We start from the raw sequence: 14,068 nt of genomic DNA, 5'->3' as shown, positions 1-14,068 counted from the left end.
TAATGGAATTGCGAGCTCCTGATGTTGACGACGACCTTCATAGTGCTTTGCAGCGATCGAGAAGCCGACCAGAGGCAGCCACAACTACTTGCAGGGTGTCTTGCTGAACAGGCGGGCAGGGATGCCGGTCCATTGCTGAACGTAGCCGCGCAAGTTGGCGAGGTAAGGCTCCGTCACAGTGTGGTTTCGGCAGAGGATCCAGACATACACTGCATAAACACAAAGCGTAGATAGGCAGAGGGCATTTTGCGACCTGCATGCGGTTTGATTCCGACCGTTGGAAGGAGGAAATGGTGAAGTACACTGATTGGCAATGCCTGTAGTCCAGGGCTCTCCAAGGAATTCGGGTTTTTTTGGGCTATGATTGTTTTGTGCTACCTTCAGCTTCCTCATGAACGAATCACTGAATCTCCTAAGAATTCGGCAGTTTCATGGAATGTAGAAGTTCAAAAATTACAATTCGGAATTCTATTGCCGTTCGCTGTAAATGGGTTAGCAAGATGATTGCCGGCCTCTGTCGAGCCCCTCGGCTGGCTGCTAGGTCGGCTGTGCCCCTTCTAACTATACAGCGACTCAAGAACGCAGCGATGCCCATCAGAGGCCCTCCCCAGTGACGTCGCGGCTAATCCCATTTCATGGAGGCATCTGCCAGACCCCTCCGATGTCATGCTACGGGACGACTTAACAAAAGCTGGACCCTATTGGCTGGAGGGCCTTCTCTGAGAAGCATTCGCCGCTGCATTCTTGATTTGTACCCTGCTATAGTTCCCAAGAGCTTAAGATAAACTTGTCGAGCTTGCGCCTCAGCCACGTTGCGGGCCCGATTGCTGAGGTTTCTGTCTGCAAGGGCTAGTTGCAACAATACGAATTGAGCACGTGGCTTGCACAGCTGCTTGTACCCATGCATGTGTCCAAGCAACATATGCACTTCGTTTCTGCATCCATTTTCGCCATGCACTTTGCCCTCATGGTGATGGTAAAAAAAAAAAAAATCATTCAATGCAAGGGCCCTTTCAACTAATCATTTCTGGCAGTCAGGGGCACGGGCACCATAGTTTCTTATTTATAAACTCTACGAGGGGCGCCGCTGCGTAGAGCAGCCTCTCACTGCGAGTGCTCGGGATTTGGTCTACACTGGGATTGTGTTGGCATGTCCAAGTGACGTGGTACCGGGTGGCATGGTTTGCCACAGCATAGCCTCCTTTATGCTATGGCCACAGTGTAGACACTCCAGGCTATATTGTTCTGGTTACGATATGCACTAGTACGATATGCACTAGTGTATGACTTAATGGCTATTGGTTTGGAATCTTCTGTATAGGATCTCCGTGTTTAGAGAATGATTTGTGCTGGAGTGGGAATGTTTTTATTTCTGCTTTGTATAGTGTTTGAGGGGTTCGGAGTAGCTGATGAGAGGAGTGGCATACAGGTGGCCCCATATCCCTGACGCTCGGGGTAGCAACGCAGTGTTTATGTTGTCTTTTGCATAAAAGTTATGACTGTCATGAAAAACGAGCTGCGGCGTCATTTTTCTGATGAAATTTCGGCGTCAAATCTTCTTTGAAAATGATACTGTGATGTCAATGATGCCACTGACTGCTTCGAAGCGCGGGAAATGCGAATTGCTTTCTGGAAAGGTTCTTTTTAGAGGGAAAAAATTCATCAGGATTTCTTTTAAATAAATTCCCTAAGGGTGATTTAGAACTCCGAACTAGACTTGTACGTCATAGGCCCGCTGGATACTTTCCGGCATTCCTCTGAGATAAACTGAATTGAACTTGCAGAATTAATATTGTGGCTACTGCGGATGGTCTGATCATAGAGTTTCTAAATATTACCTAGAGGGAAAGCTGGCGCCACCGTCTATGCGAGTTTCTTAAAAACCCCTTCACCATCGCGGGAATGCCGGGAAGACGAAGTAGTGTTTGGCTTGTCTACGGTTAGGCCGAAAGCATGAATTGTATCTTGAAATTGGTAGTTGTGCCGTGACGCTTTCCTCTGTGCGCAGATTAAATGTTATTTTGGTACTGCATTTTAATGCGAAATAAATACTAGACCCATTACAAGAAAAGCCGGCGGCAAGTGTGTGTGTACTCGTAGATGGTGCAAAAAGTCCCAGTGATGGCAAGAATAATAGGGGGACGTCGTAAAGCGGCCATACGATGCACATAGCAAGCTGAGCACCGCCACTTCAGGCAATCCTATACATGTCGTTCATCTGTACATACTCCCCACTGGCCGACCTCCATGTAGTGACATTCGTACCAAAATTGTGACACAACCAATTGTCATACAGCGTTCAAGGTGGTGTCACACAATTTCTCGTTGCATATAGCTTACATGTGCTAGTCAAGTTGGAGGCTAGCTTGTGACACTGATTCGAACCGACATCTGCACATTCATTCGTATGCCTTCCCAGACTTTCATATCAAAATTGTGATGCAACCGTTCATCATACAGCGTTTTGGGTGGTATCATACACATAATCTTGTATAAAAGAAGTTTAATGCATGTATAAACATTGCGCATGAACAATGAACCAGGGATAGTAATGCTCTCGCATTCCACACGTCAGCACTTTAAGTGTGTTGCCGAATTTTTTCACTACTTCAATAGAATTAACGCAAGAGAACGTTCGGTATTAGGCTGGTATGGAAACATTCACAGCATTTCTGTGACGTTTGCTTTGAGAACAGTGATAGTTTCACGGCTGAATCTACGTTTTATGCCCAACAATAGCCAACTCACATTTAATTCGTCTAATCAACCATGACGGAAAGCAGGCTTGCTTCATGTTGGAATGCCTGCGTTGTGTGAACGCCCTTTGTTTGGCAATGAAAGACGAGTGCTGTGTGCTGTACTGAGACCACAGTGCTTAGCAGCCATCAAGGTACGCAGCAGGGTTTTCCCCATGAATTGAAATTACAGGAGCGGATTTAAATTTCTAGGGGGAAAGTAAGAAGGAGGTGCTGAGGGTGCAGGAAAAACAGCAGTCACTATTTTTATTTCTGTCGTTGATGTGTTGCGTAGGACTAGCAATGTTTATGACCCCAACACTCCTGACAAGGATGTGAAATATTTCTCGTTGCATGTAAAAAAAATTGACCGAATGGTTACCACTGACTGGTTAACGCGAGATTCAGCGAGAGCTGTTATGGTATTTGTACTTTACGATATGTTATGGTAGAGAATATGAGAGCGACCTTACATCTATACAGCTTTATAGGGCGCTCTTTTTAGTTTTCCACACTGTCATGTTTCATCTAGGTCTGCTCTCCAGTCCGCTGTTCCAGAAGCACAGCGCCGCCGATGATCCTCTCCTCGGGCGGCGCGTTTCGCAGTAGCTGTCGCAGATGGAGCGGGCTACATTCCTCCGCTCTCACCACAACGTTCATCCTTCTTTTACGGTAACCACGTTCCGGATGGTTACCGCTGTACCAACAGCCTCTAACGGCTGTACGCGTTCCTACACTCTCACCACCTCCTCTTCTCGCTGTACCCTCCTTCCACGGCAACCCTTTTTCCTGCTGGGGTAACTACCCTCCAGTTGCTTCCCATGGCAAACTCGTACCAGGTGCACCTTCTTACGCTCTAGCTATACCCTCTTCCTTCTTTCATGGTAATCATCCTCTGATTGGGGATTTCAAAGCTTTCGCCATACCCTCCTCATTCCAAAGTAACCACCTTCCGAACGGTCACCATTGTAGCCATCACCTGGTGATCTTCCTACGCCCTCTTCCTCCTTCCAAGGTAACGCTTCTCGTCCTTCTTGGGTAACTATACCCACCTGGTGGTTTCCGTGGCAACCGCCGACCGATTGCATCTTCCGCTCTCGCCATACCCTCCTCCTTCCAGGGTAACTATCATCCGGTTGGGGATTGCTCCGCTGTCCCAATACCCCCTCTTTCCACGGTAACCATCCTTCGGATGGTTGCTGTGGTAACCACCCACCGGTTACGCATTTCTCCGCATCACGTGATACCTTCCATCTCGCATGGGTAACCACCCTCTGAGTGGCTCCCATGGCAACGCACCCACCGGCTACGCCAACGACTACGACATACTACTACGACGCGAAACCCAGGGTCGGGCGTTTAACAGTTGTCGCTGTAAAATGTAACGAATTAAGGGGGTGCCTTCAAAAAAACAGGGATGTGTAAACACACCCTCGGTGGTGTGCAGGGAAATCGCTGGCGCTGCGCAGGCCACTATGCCACTGCTTCGACGGCATTTTCACATCTCTCGTTTGCAAAAGCGCCCGTGTGCTGTGCGATGTCAGTGCACTTCAAGATCCCCAGGTGGTCGAAATTATTCCGGAGACCGCCACTACGGCACCTCTTTAATTCTCTCTTCTTTCACTCCCACCTTCCGCCCAATTCCCTTACGGCGCGGTTCAGGTGTCCGTGGAGACGTCAGACAGATACTGCGCCATTTCCTTTCCCCAAGAACCAATTTGCCAATTATCTCTTTCCCTTTTGCACACCCTTCCTCTATTTCAGGGTAGCCAACTGCAACACCCTTCTGGTTAACCTCCCCGGCCGCCTTTCCTCTACCTCTCTCTTAATTTGCAATTCAAAAATAAGCAAAAAATTATATTTTTGTGCCAGAGCAAAGATGTGTAGACTTTTTTCAGGAAAATATAGCGGCATATTGCTTGCAACACAATCGACGGAAAGCATTGCGTCAGTCTGACCACTCTGGTCTGACTCTTCACTGCTGGTACTGACTAGTTCACTGTAACTGCTGGCTGAGTTTCTTACTGTTTGAAAACTCTATGGCTGGGCACGAAAATGTCTGCTTGTGCATGTTTTCCCTCGTTGAGGTTCGAGTGCACGTACACGGTTTCTGATTGCGATTTCCGGCAAGCATGTTGCGCAGCTTGGTATGCACGTTACGGAACTTCATGCCACCATTTTCTTTTTACATGACGCAGCCGTCATGAAAGAGTCTGATGCTAGTGACGTCAACGGTTGGTTGCCACCATGTGCACAGCTCCAGACGCTTATCAGACTCTCAAACATCCCCAAATTTGGACCAAATTTTACAGAGGGCGCTACGTTGGCGCGCTACTGTGCAGCAATCTCCGTTTGGAAATTTTGGAGGCTCTTTTTCCTTCTGGGCAATGAAAAGACAAGGTATTTTTCCTCCAAATTCTAAAGGTTTTTCTCAGATGCTTACTTCTCTAGACATGCCGTCTCACGCGCGCGCACGTGTGGCCTCCTCCAAGTTCTCATTGCCTATTCGTTCCCGTTTGGCAAGCCCAGGTAACCTGAACTCACGATGGTCGATCTGCGGTACGTACGCACACACGCACGCACGCACGCAACTGCATGCCTGAACATAAAGTGGATGCCCGGAAGATATCTGTGCACGCATCACAGTTGATAACCCTGCTTGGGCGCCGAAAAATTTCTCAACAACGTCTTTGGGCGCTATGGTGGATTTAGATGTCGTTATGCTTTTCGTTTATATCTGAGAACAAGCAACACTCATAAGAAGCTGGGGCGAGAAGAATGCTACACAGTTCGCCACCGTCTCAGTCAGCGGGATTAAAAGGGGCATACTTGTGTGAAGCCAGAGGGAGCGACGGCAGCGGTACACGATGGCGCACTTGTCGTAGTCCGTGTAGAGGACCCAGAAAGGCCGCTGCTCTGGATCTGCAACCACAGTTAGAAAAGCGGACGGTGCTTCAGTCGTTTCAGGAGGCATATATGATTTACTTGGCTGGGGCTTTTTTTCTTCATCGGTAATACGCAAACCGCGTGGTACTGTTTGGAACTTGAAGGCCCCAAGTGTGATACAGAAGGCAACGCATGCGAACTGTGGCACGTACTGTGACTGCAGGAAAATCTCTGTAAATGAATACTCGTCAGTGTAACGAGGAATGCGTAACCTTTGGCTTAGAGCACCTCAGGGGGCTCGGGCCTGGCCGAAAAACCAGGCCCGGCCCGGCAAGCGGGCCAAGCCGGGCCGGAAAATGTGCTGTTTCGCCGGGCCTGGGTCGAGTCCGCGTTGAACTTGCGGCCCTGGGTCGGCGCGGACCCGTACATAGAGATGCTGTGTACGGCTTTTGATTCATTATTGCTCGGTGAAGTACACTAGGGGCGGGAACGTATCGTAAATGAAGTAATCGAGGCGTTAAAATCTTTCGAGATGTTTATTAATAAACCTTAAGTACTGCTTTTTGCTGACGCGGAATGGGGGAAAGCTCATGTAGACCTATTTTAATCAGCGTCACTCGCAGTGCTATGTCCAAGTAACATATTGGAAACGCACAGCTGGCGCATTGAACGATACAAAAGTTAAAAAGAAAAATCGCGAAATCCAGCAGTGGGCTGCGCTGCAGCGGCGTTCTTAATGAAGCGATTCGTATATATAACCTCTGACAGCTCATTTGTACGAGTGCGTTCACCTACTAAAGTACACAGCACGCCTGGCTTGGCCTGTTTCAGATATATCAGTGGGCTCCGCATCTGCTTGGTATCTCCGCATCTGACTGAACATTTGAAGTCAAGAACCGCAGGAGAAGTACCTTCATTCGATTACTCAACGGGCCGCCGTCTGTTACCAGATATATAGTCTTTTATTGTCTACCTTCGCCTCCCCAAAACACATTACGCTACGAGTAACGAACGCCATTGGAAAATATCATGTTGATATAGGACACTTCGGGTCTTCAAACATATATGTGCAATAAACAGGCGCTTTTGTATTTTTGTAGCGATAGCTACATTACGGCAGCATTTCGAGCCTTCAGCGTGGCTGCGCCGCCACGCTGTCACGTGGTTGGTCACGTGGTGCGGAGCAGCTGCCGGCGGCGCGGCGCGCCGGCGAAACTGAGCTGCAACAGCTGTGCGCATGCGCCGTGTCAAGTGGGACGAAGATGAAGAAGGAAAGCCCAGAGAAACGGAGCGCCGGAAGACTGACTTTGCAATTCAACTGAGCAAATTCCACTCGGCCAGCTGTAGCTATCGCGTCACTCCAGGTTTAACCGGAGCTAAACCACCGCCAATTTTTTTCTCTATAGAAACGCGCGGTCAGTGCGGCGATAAATCGAACCTGCGAATTCGTGCTCATTAAAAGAAGGAATATTATTGCTACGGCTTCGAGGACGTTTTATTAGACATCGCGGTTCGTAAAAAAAAAAAATTACTGCTCAAAACTGTGGACGTAGCGCAAAGTACGTTGGGCGTGAATGCAATCATTTCCATTTGGCTCTCGGAACGTCGGGGCTATTCACAGACAAGATCACTGTCCAAAGAGTCGAACGGGAGTACCCGCTCTTTCTTATTTTCATGTTTACCAAACCAATTATTTCAAGTGTTATTGCGATTTAAGCGTCTTTGCCGGCCACTTCTTTACTTCTGTAGAAGGAAGCTACTTGCACTCAGTGAGCAATTTACCTATTGAGCTGCTCGGGAATGGACACCGGGCCAGGGCCGAGCCTCACGTCGATCGAGCTTGGCAGGCCGGGCCCGGGCTCGGCAGAGTGATAAAGTAACGGCCTCGGGCTTGAAGCCGCTGGCCGGGCTTGGACCTCAGAATGCGGCCTGTGCAATGTTCTGCCTTGGCTTACGCGGTGTGCTGTCGCAACGTCACTCGTTACGCATGGCGCCATGTGCTCAAGCTTACGCGGACCTTCACTTTTCTACACGTGTGCACTAGTACTAACCAACTGCTCAGTCATTTTACTTACCCTTGGTCAAAAAAACAAAAAAGACAAGTTGCTCTCGTTTTCAGCGTTGCTGCCAATTAAGAGTGGAATGATACCGCAGGTTATTGAAATGGGTTTTGTTCGGGAAAGTTGTATGGCGAGAAGAGCGGACCACCCATTCTTTTTAAAGGGGACACTGCATGCTACACTGCTAAAGAAAGCTACGGCATGCCTCGGATATTAAACGATGCCGTTATAAGATTATCATCCAGCAAGAATTTTAACGCGACATAGTTAAGGGTCCGTTCAGCGTGTGTTGAGAAAAGCAGGCGTTCCACCTGTCACCTAGGTCACGTGACCTTGTGATGTTGTCGCACCCTTCCCACAATGGTGGCAGTTAAATTAATGATTGGTCGCGAGAGGTTGCTCACTGTTTGAAACAGCCACCTGTCGGGGCAGTGGCACATCTCTTAGCCGCTGCGCCACTGCACCAGGAGGGGTATGAGGACTCCCAGCGATCTTTGAATGTAAAGTAGTGAATGACCTATTCTGCATATATGGGTATATGTAGACAGAACCTAGGCGACGGAGGAGTACTTGCGCGGGAGGGATCTCTAATGCTATCGCAGTGCACTCTTAAGAATAGGTTAAGCGTTATGTGCAGGTGAAAGAAAGAACGGTGCCCATGTCTGCGGAGTGAGTCCGCTGGAGGGATCCACTAACGCTGTCGCGTCATACCTTTAAAGCGGAGCTAAGGTGTCCCTCCAAGTTCTTTTTTTAAAATGCGTTTAATAGAAGCGGAATCGTGTGCTGAGTAAATTTGAATTTCAGCGCCTCTGTGCTTTCCTCTGCTCCGCTGAACCCACACAACCCGCCCCTCAGCCGGGCTGTTGACGCGCGCGGGAATTCCCCGTGAGGCGGAGCTTTGATTCCTCTGCGCGATGCAGCTGACTGGCTGCGGCCACGGCAGCTGTGGGCCGTCTGAAAGAATCTGACCAATGAACATTTCTTAACCTAGATACACACACGGTAATAAGAAGGGCGTAAGTTTGAAAAGTCGCCGGAAAGATCTAACCAACTTTTAAGAGCGATTGTAGGTTCTCTGCTGCATGCAGAAGTGTACTATTTGGGTCAGATGTTCATGACAGCATAACCTAACGATTGAGAAAGTTTATATACTCTGCTAAAAAGTGTTGCAGGGCCCCCTTTAAGGGTTAGACGTGTCTCGGTGGTGGCTATCACTGAGCACGCCAATATACTGACATCCTGCTAGAGACATCTACCTGCAGGTAAATGTAACACTATCCGAAAGCAGCGCAGAATTTTGAGCTGTTTGTTACGAACGGCAGTCAGGATTTATTTTCATGCGCGTGCTAACTGCCGTGGAATTCCTTTAACACGTTACCCTGTTAATATCTCACTGCGGGGACGGAATATTTATTTCAATAGAGTAAATTGCTTGGCTAGTTGGTTCATAATGCGCAATGATGGAACCAGCGAAACAGACGCAGGACAAGAACAAGGAGGCACGCACACAACACCGCTGGACTTACAACTGGTTTATTGCAAGGAATTAAGCCACATTTATACATACTTCCTGGGCAAGCGCACACTTTACACAAGGTGAGGGAAACTTTAGGATGATAAGAATTGAAACTCCTTTTCAGTCGTTATGATTGAAGGGTCGCTGACGTATTAAAGACGCTTTTTAATAAGAAAAAAAATGCTTTTTAATCAGGAAAAAATAAGCAGATATGCGTAAGCGACCCTTCAATCATAATCACTGAAAAGGAGTTTCGATTCTTATCACCCTAAAGTTTCCCTCACCTTGTGTAAAGTGTGCGCTTGCCCAGGAAGTATGTATAAATGTGGCTTAATTCCTCGCAATAAACCAGTTGTAAGTCCAGCGGTGTTTTGTGCGTGCTTCCTTGTTCTTGTCCTGCGTCTGTTTCGCTGGTTTCACCACTGCATACAATCTTTATCTCCCGTTCTATCTATTTTTTCTAGTATACTTACTTCGGGCATAGAACCTCATCGACATCTTGGCTGGTTCTGTTTGGTTGAGGACTGTGAGCTCACCCAGGACGCGGTTTGTGTGTCCACTGCATTGAATGAGCTCTCATTAGCAAGTATCCAGTAAGAGCGACTACGTGTGACGTTATTTCCTCATACCTCAGACATTTCTTAGGTTATCCATTCTAGCATCCTTGGACCACCACTTTATACCTTGTGAAGCGGCATCGGCGACAGCATGCACTCGGGGTATCTCTAATACTGGCGGAGCATTCGGTACATTGGAAGAGGAAAAAGGAATGGCCTTGTAGTGAGAAAGACAATGATGTCGACGAGCGGCAGCGAGCAATTATCTGTCGGTAATGTTCTATATATCACTTCACGCTTATTTCTACTTCTGGTAGCAGGAATATGCTGCACGTTTTTGTGTTTAGCAGGCACTAGTGGTATTGTGCCATAGGGGCGGCCAAAAAACTTAACGTTGACATTATCCTCAAGGCATGTCGGCAACATTACAGTTAAGTGTCGAAACCTGCAAATATTCTGAAAACCAGCGTTTTAGGCGGAGACGCAGGGGGCAACAATGGTTGTGGGAAGAGAGAGAGAGAGGGAGAGAGAGCCGTCATTCATTGACGCAAGCCATACGCGCCGCGGTGGCTCAGTGGGCTCAGAGGGCACAACCAATTTTAATGGCCGCCGTGCTGGATTCGAGAAACCGAAACTATGCGGCCATTTCGTCCCCTGACGTCATACTTAGATAGTTCCACCTATATCCACCATATTGGACCGTGACGTCATCATTGGCACGCGGCAGGTAGTTGCTTCTACTATGCTATTGTAGATGGCGCTACAAGCCTCAATGCGAGATGCGCTGTTTTCTAGTTGCAGCCACAGATGGCGCTTTGACCTCAGGGTGGTAGCAGACCCCACAAAATCTCGAAAAGTGATGAGTAAGCGCTAACGCTCTTAAAAGGGAGAGGTGCCGCGTGGTGGAGGGCTCCGGAATAATTTCGGCCACCTGGGGATCTTTAACGCGCACCGACATCGCACACCACTAGGGCGCCTTTTGAATTTCGCCTCCATCGAAACGCGGCCGCCGCGGCCGGGCTCGAACTCTGCTACTCCGGATCAGAAGCCGAGCGCTAACCACTGAACCACCGCGGCGGGTCAGTGGCGAGCAAGGAGCGTAGTAAAAAAATGCGTGTGGAGGGAGGAGGAACAGGAGGAAGTTGTGAAGAATGAAAAAGCGCGTTAAGAATTAACACCTGCACTTGTCGCATACAAAAGGCGCATGCGCGTGAGTGATTGAGAGAAAGGAAGTACTATGCAAGAGTAGCGAGTCACTCAAGAGCATTGTCGCGTATGGAACGCTTCGGAGAAGCGGCGTCAAGACGGCTGTATTGTCTGTTTGTTTTTGATCTCACAGACAGCACGCAACTTTAGACAATTAACTGACCAGTCTCGAAGTTGAGCGCTTGCTTTAATGCGCAATATGTCACGGCGCCGATCAGCATGCACGCAGACTCCTTACTTGGGCAGCACCGCGCTGTTCACCGCGGAGAACTTTCCCTGGCCGTCGTAGTAGTACTCGACGCTGACGCAGTGCAGGCGCTGGTTGTTCGCGTACCTGGCGAAGGTGCGCTCGATCTCGAACCACTTGCCGGAGAACTGCACGCACGCAACGGCGCATCAGCTACGCACTTTACTGATTGCGAGCGGACCGACGACCTCCCTGTTCACGCTGCCTGTATTCTCACTTGTTCATAAAAAAAATAAGCTTTTATGAGGTATTTGCCAAGTTTTAAAGTAATCCTGACATTGAAAGTGTTTCCAAGGCTGGAAAATGTTTCCATTCGCTGCTGATGGCACTCCTCAGTACCAGCATGTAAAGTGTCAACTCCGGATATGTCACTCTCCGATGTTTCGGGCAAAAACACGTTGTAATATGAAAAAATGCTTCCTTAACTGATATATATATATATATATATATATATATATATATATATATATATATATATATATATATATATATATATATATATATATATATATATATATATATATATATATATATGCGTGTAGCCGGGCTAAGGCTGCAGGTTTTGCTTTAGGCACCGAAATGAAAAAAAAATACGCAGAAGAAAGAATTATACTGTACATAAGCGCTATCTTTCGTCTCGAAGCGCGAGTCTAATGTTCATCTAAAAACATGCTGGTAAAACACGGGAAAACAAGCTACAGAGCGCGCTGTAACTGTGTAACCAACGAAAAAAAAAATCGTCGCCACAAAACTGTTTAAAGCGAGGTAAAGGATATAATGGAGGAAACGAACTTCTCCTTGAGACGTTATGGCCTTCGTTTTCTCGTCAAACTTGGTTTCACACGATTCTTGCACCCCGAGCTGAGTAAACACTGTGGTTAAACCCAATTTATACCAGAAAATGTATCACAAAAAATTGTAATTTTTCTGAGCACAGTGCCGATGGCAGCGCACGGAAACTAGCGGATCTCATGTACTTTTCCTCGAGCGGCATTTTCAGTTACATGGTAATGATTTTAAGTATAGTTTATGTGTGTTGTCCACAACATTGTCTAATCTGTAGAAAATTTTGAAAAGTACGTCTTAGAAGCGAGAAGCTAAATCACAGGCACTGACGGGATGTTTTATTTCCATCATTGTCTCAAGAGCTACCCACGATTACGCCGTCGCATTCCAAGACCGTTGGTCGTTTGAAATATTCTCTGATATGTTGAATATTTGCGCAGTGTAGGAAGGCAGGTATAACAAAGACACGCTCACTACGATGGTATACGTACACGACGAAATAGTTGTATAGCAACAACAAAAAACGACAGATACCTGATGAGGAGAGCACTTTCTTGCTGCTACCATTAAACTGCTTATGAAACTGATGAAAGCAAACAGACAATTTTAGACCCCAAACAACAACATGTGCTAAAAATGACTTTTCCCCCCTGAAAAACAAACAAACAAACAAACAAACAAACAAACAAACAAACAAACAAACAAACCGCAAAACCCGAATTATAAATGTCTTTGTTGAATAATTCCATTTCTACGCGAATCTGACCTAAAAAAAAGTATCTCCCTGCGGGTAAAACGAATCAACCGCTATAAAGAAGCAACTTCAGTGCCTCTTCAACTTTTTATGTTGATGTTTAGCAGTATGCGACAGGAAGGACTCACCTTGTTTGGATCCAGCTTGTCCTGCACCTTGACCGCCGGGCAGGGCCCGATGTCGATCACCTGGCACGAGGCCGGGGACGTTGCTGCAACGAGGGCTGCTGTCACTAGTAGCGGCAGCGACAGCTGTGCTGCCATTATTGTCGGGCCTTTCCTTTTTGTCGTCACCTCACAAACGGCAGCCGAAAGACCGACTTCGTCGAGGTCGGCGCGCGCCGATCCAGCCGAGCGCGGTCGGGTGGGGTGGGACGTCGTCCGCTCGGCTCCCGTGCATGTCAGGAACTGCGGTTCACTAGTGCGCCCTGCCAAATGGGGCGCGCTGTTAGGACGGGAGGCCTGCGGAGCGGGCCGTTGAACTAATTTCGCACGCGCTGTTTTTACTTAGTGAGGCGAAATGTCGCTCTATAGTGCGACGGGTGAGGTGAGGTGAAGACGGCTCCGGGGGTGAGGAGCTCTGAGGAGCACTGTATGCTGCTGAGCCGCTTTAGTTGACTGGCACAAAACAAGAGTGGGTACAGCTGAGTCTTCGTTACGTGCAGTCGCCAGTTAAGCCAAGTTCTTTGGCTAAGGCGGTAAAGATCAACCCCTTTTGCTTCGGTTTAAGATGGACGCATTCTTGCTTATATTTTTTTCCTTTCCTTCTGGCATCCACCTTCCCTCAAGCTTTTGTCCATGACTGCATACTATGAAGTTGGGTGAACTACATTCAAGGATATTCATCCTCGGGTACTGAGGGACAATAAATTTTTCTCCGTTACCTGAAACTAAACGATTTCCTGCTTTTCTCTTAAACATAACGCAAAACACACATTGATCTGTATAATTCTATTTATACCGTCTTAAAGTAAAGGGATCCAGACACAAAATTTCGGAAGCAAACAAGCGATATCATTTGTTTCATCGGTGTAAAGAGGTGCCTTTAGCAAGTTTCATTTGCAGGCGTTGAGTGGAACAAAACTTAATATGATTTTGAATGTTGTCAGCAGAGGCGCTAGGCATTTCCACTCGCATCGACGTCGAGGTGCACTTGCCCCAATTGTTGTGACGTCACCAAACTTGGCGATTGTTCACAAGAACAACTAATGCTTGCCGGTGACGCCGATGTCATCAGTATCCTGGTAGCCCATGTTGGCATCTTTCAGGGCAAAAAAACGGATACCCAGAGACTTTGTGTCTGTATCCATTTAACAACTAAC

The 14,068-nt window shown here is 47.6% G+C and overlaps 1 protein-coding gene across 1 annotated transcript; it reads right to left on the bottom strand.

Annotated features, from left to right (window-relative positions):
* Positions 1-9: 9 nt before the first annotated feature.
* Positions 10-13,029, bottom strand: LOC144123338 (apolipoprotein D-like). The gene is made up of 5 exons (XM_077656191.1): positions 12,876-13,029; positions 11,199-11,335; positions 9,671-9,756; positions 5,565-5,657; positions 10-209 (listed from the first exon to the last, which is right to left on the bottom strand). Exons 1-5 carry the CDS (start codon positions 13,008-13,010, stop codon positions 85-87), a joined length of 576 nt encoding a protein of 191 aa, XP_077512317.1. The 5' UTR covers positions 13,011-13,029; the 3' UTR covers positions 10-84.
* Between the last annotated feature and the right edge of the window lie 1,039 nt (positions 13,030-14,068).

The sequence above is a fragment of the Amblyomma americanum genome, chromosome 3 (assembly GCF_052857255.1).
Source record: "Amblyomma americanum isolate KBUSLIRL-KWMA chromosome 3, ASM5285725v1, whole genome shotgun sequence".
NCBI classification, from domain to species: Eukaryota; Metazoa; Arthropoda; class Arachnida; order Ixodida; family Ixodidae; genus Amblyomma; species Amblyomma americanum.
Note: the sequence above shows the minus strand (reverse complement) of the source record. Positions and strands in the feature narration are given on the sequence as shown.

What these genes read in the sequence shown, in the direction of transcription:
- LOC144123338 (XM_077656191.1), bottom strand. Translation starts at nt 13,010, where the DNA reads ATGGCAGCACAGCTGTCGCTGCCGCTACTAGTGACAGCAGCCCTCGTT. An exon ending in ACAAGCTGGATCCAAACAAG is followed by an intron (nt 11,336 to 12,875) that starts GTGAGTCCTTCC and finishes GCGTGCGTGCAG; the next exon opens with TTCTCCGGCAAGTGGTTCGA. An exon ending in GATGAGGTTCTATGCCCGAA is followed by an intron (nt 5,658 to 9,670) that starts GTAAGTATACTA and finishes CTGTGGTTGCAG; the next exon opens with ATCCAGAGCAGCGGCCTTTC.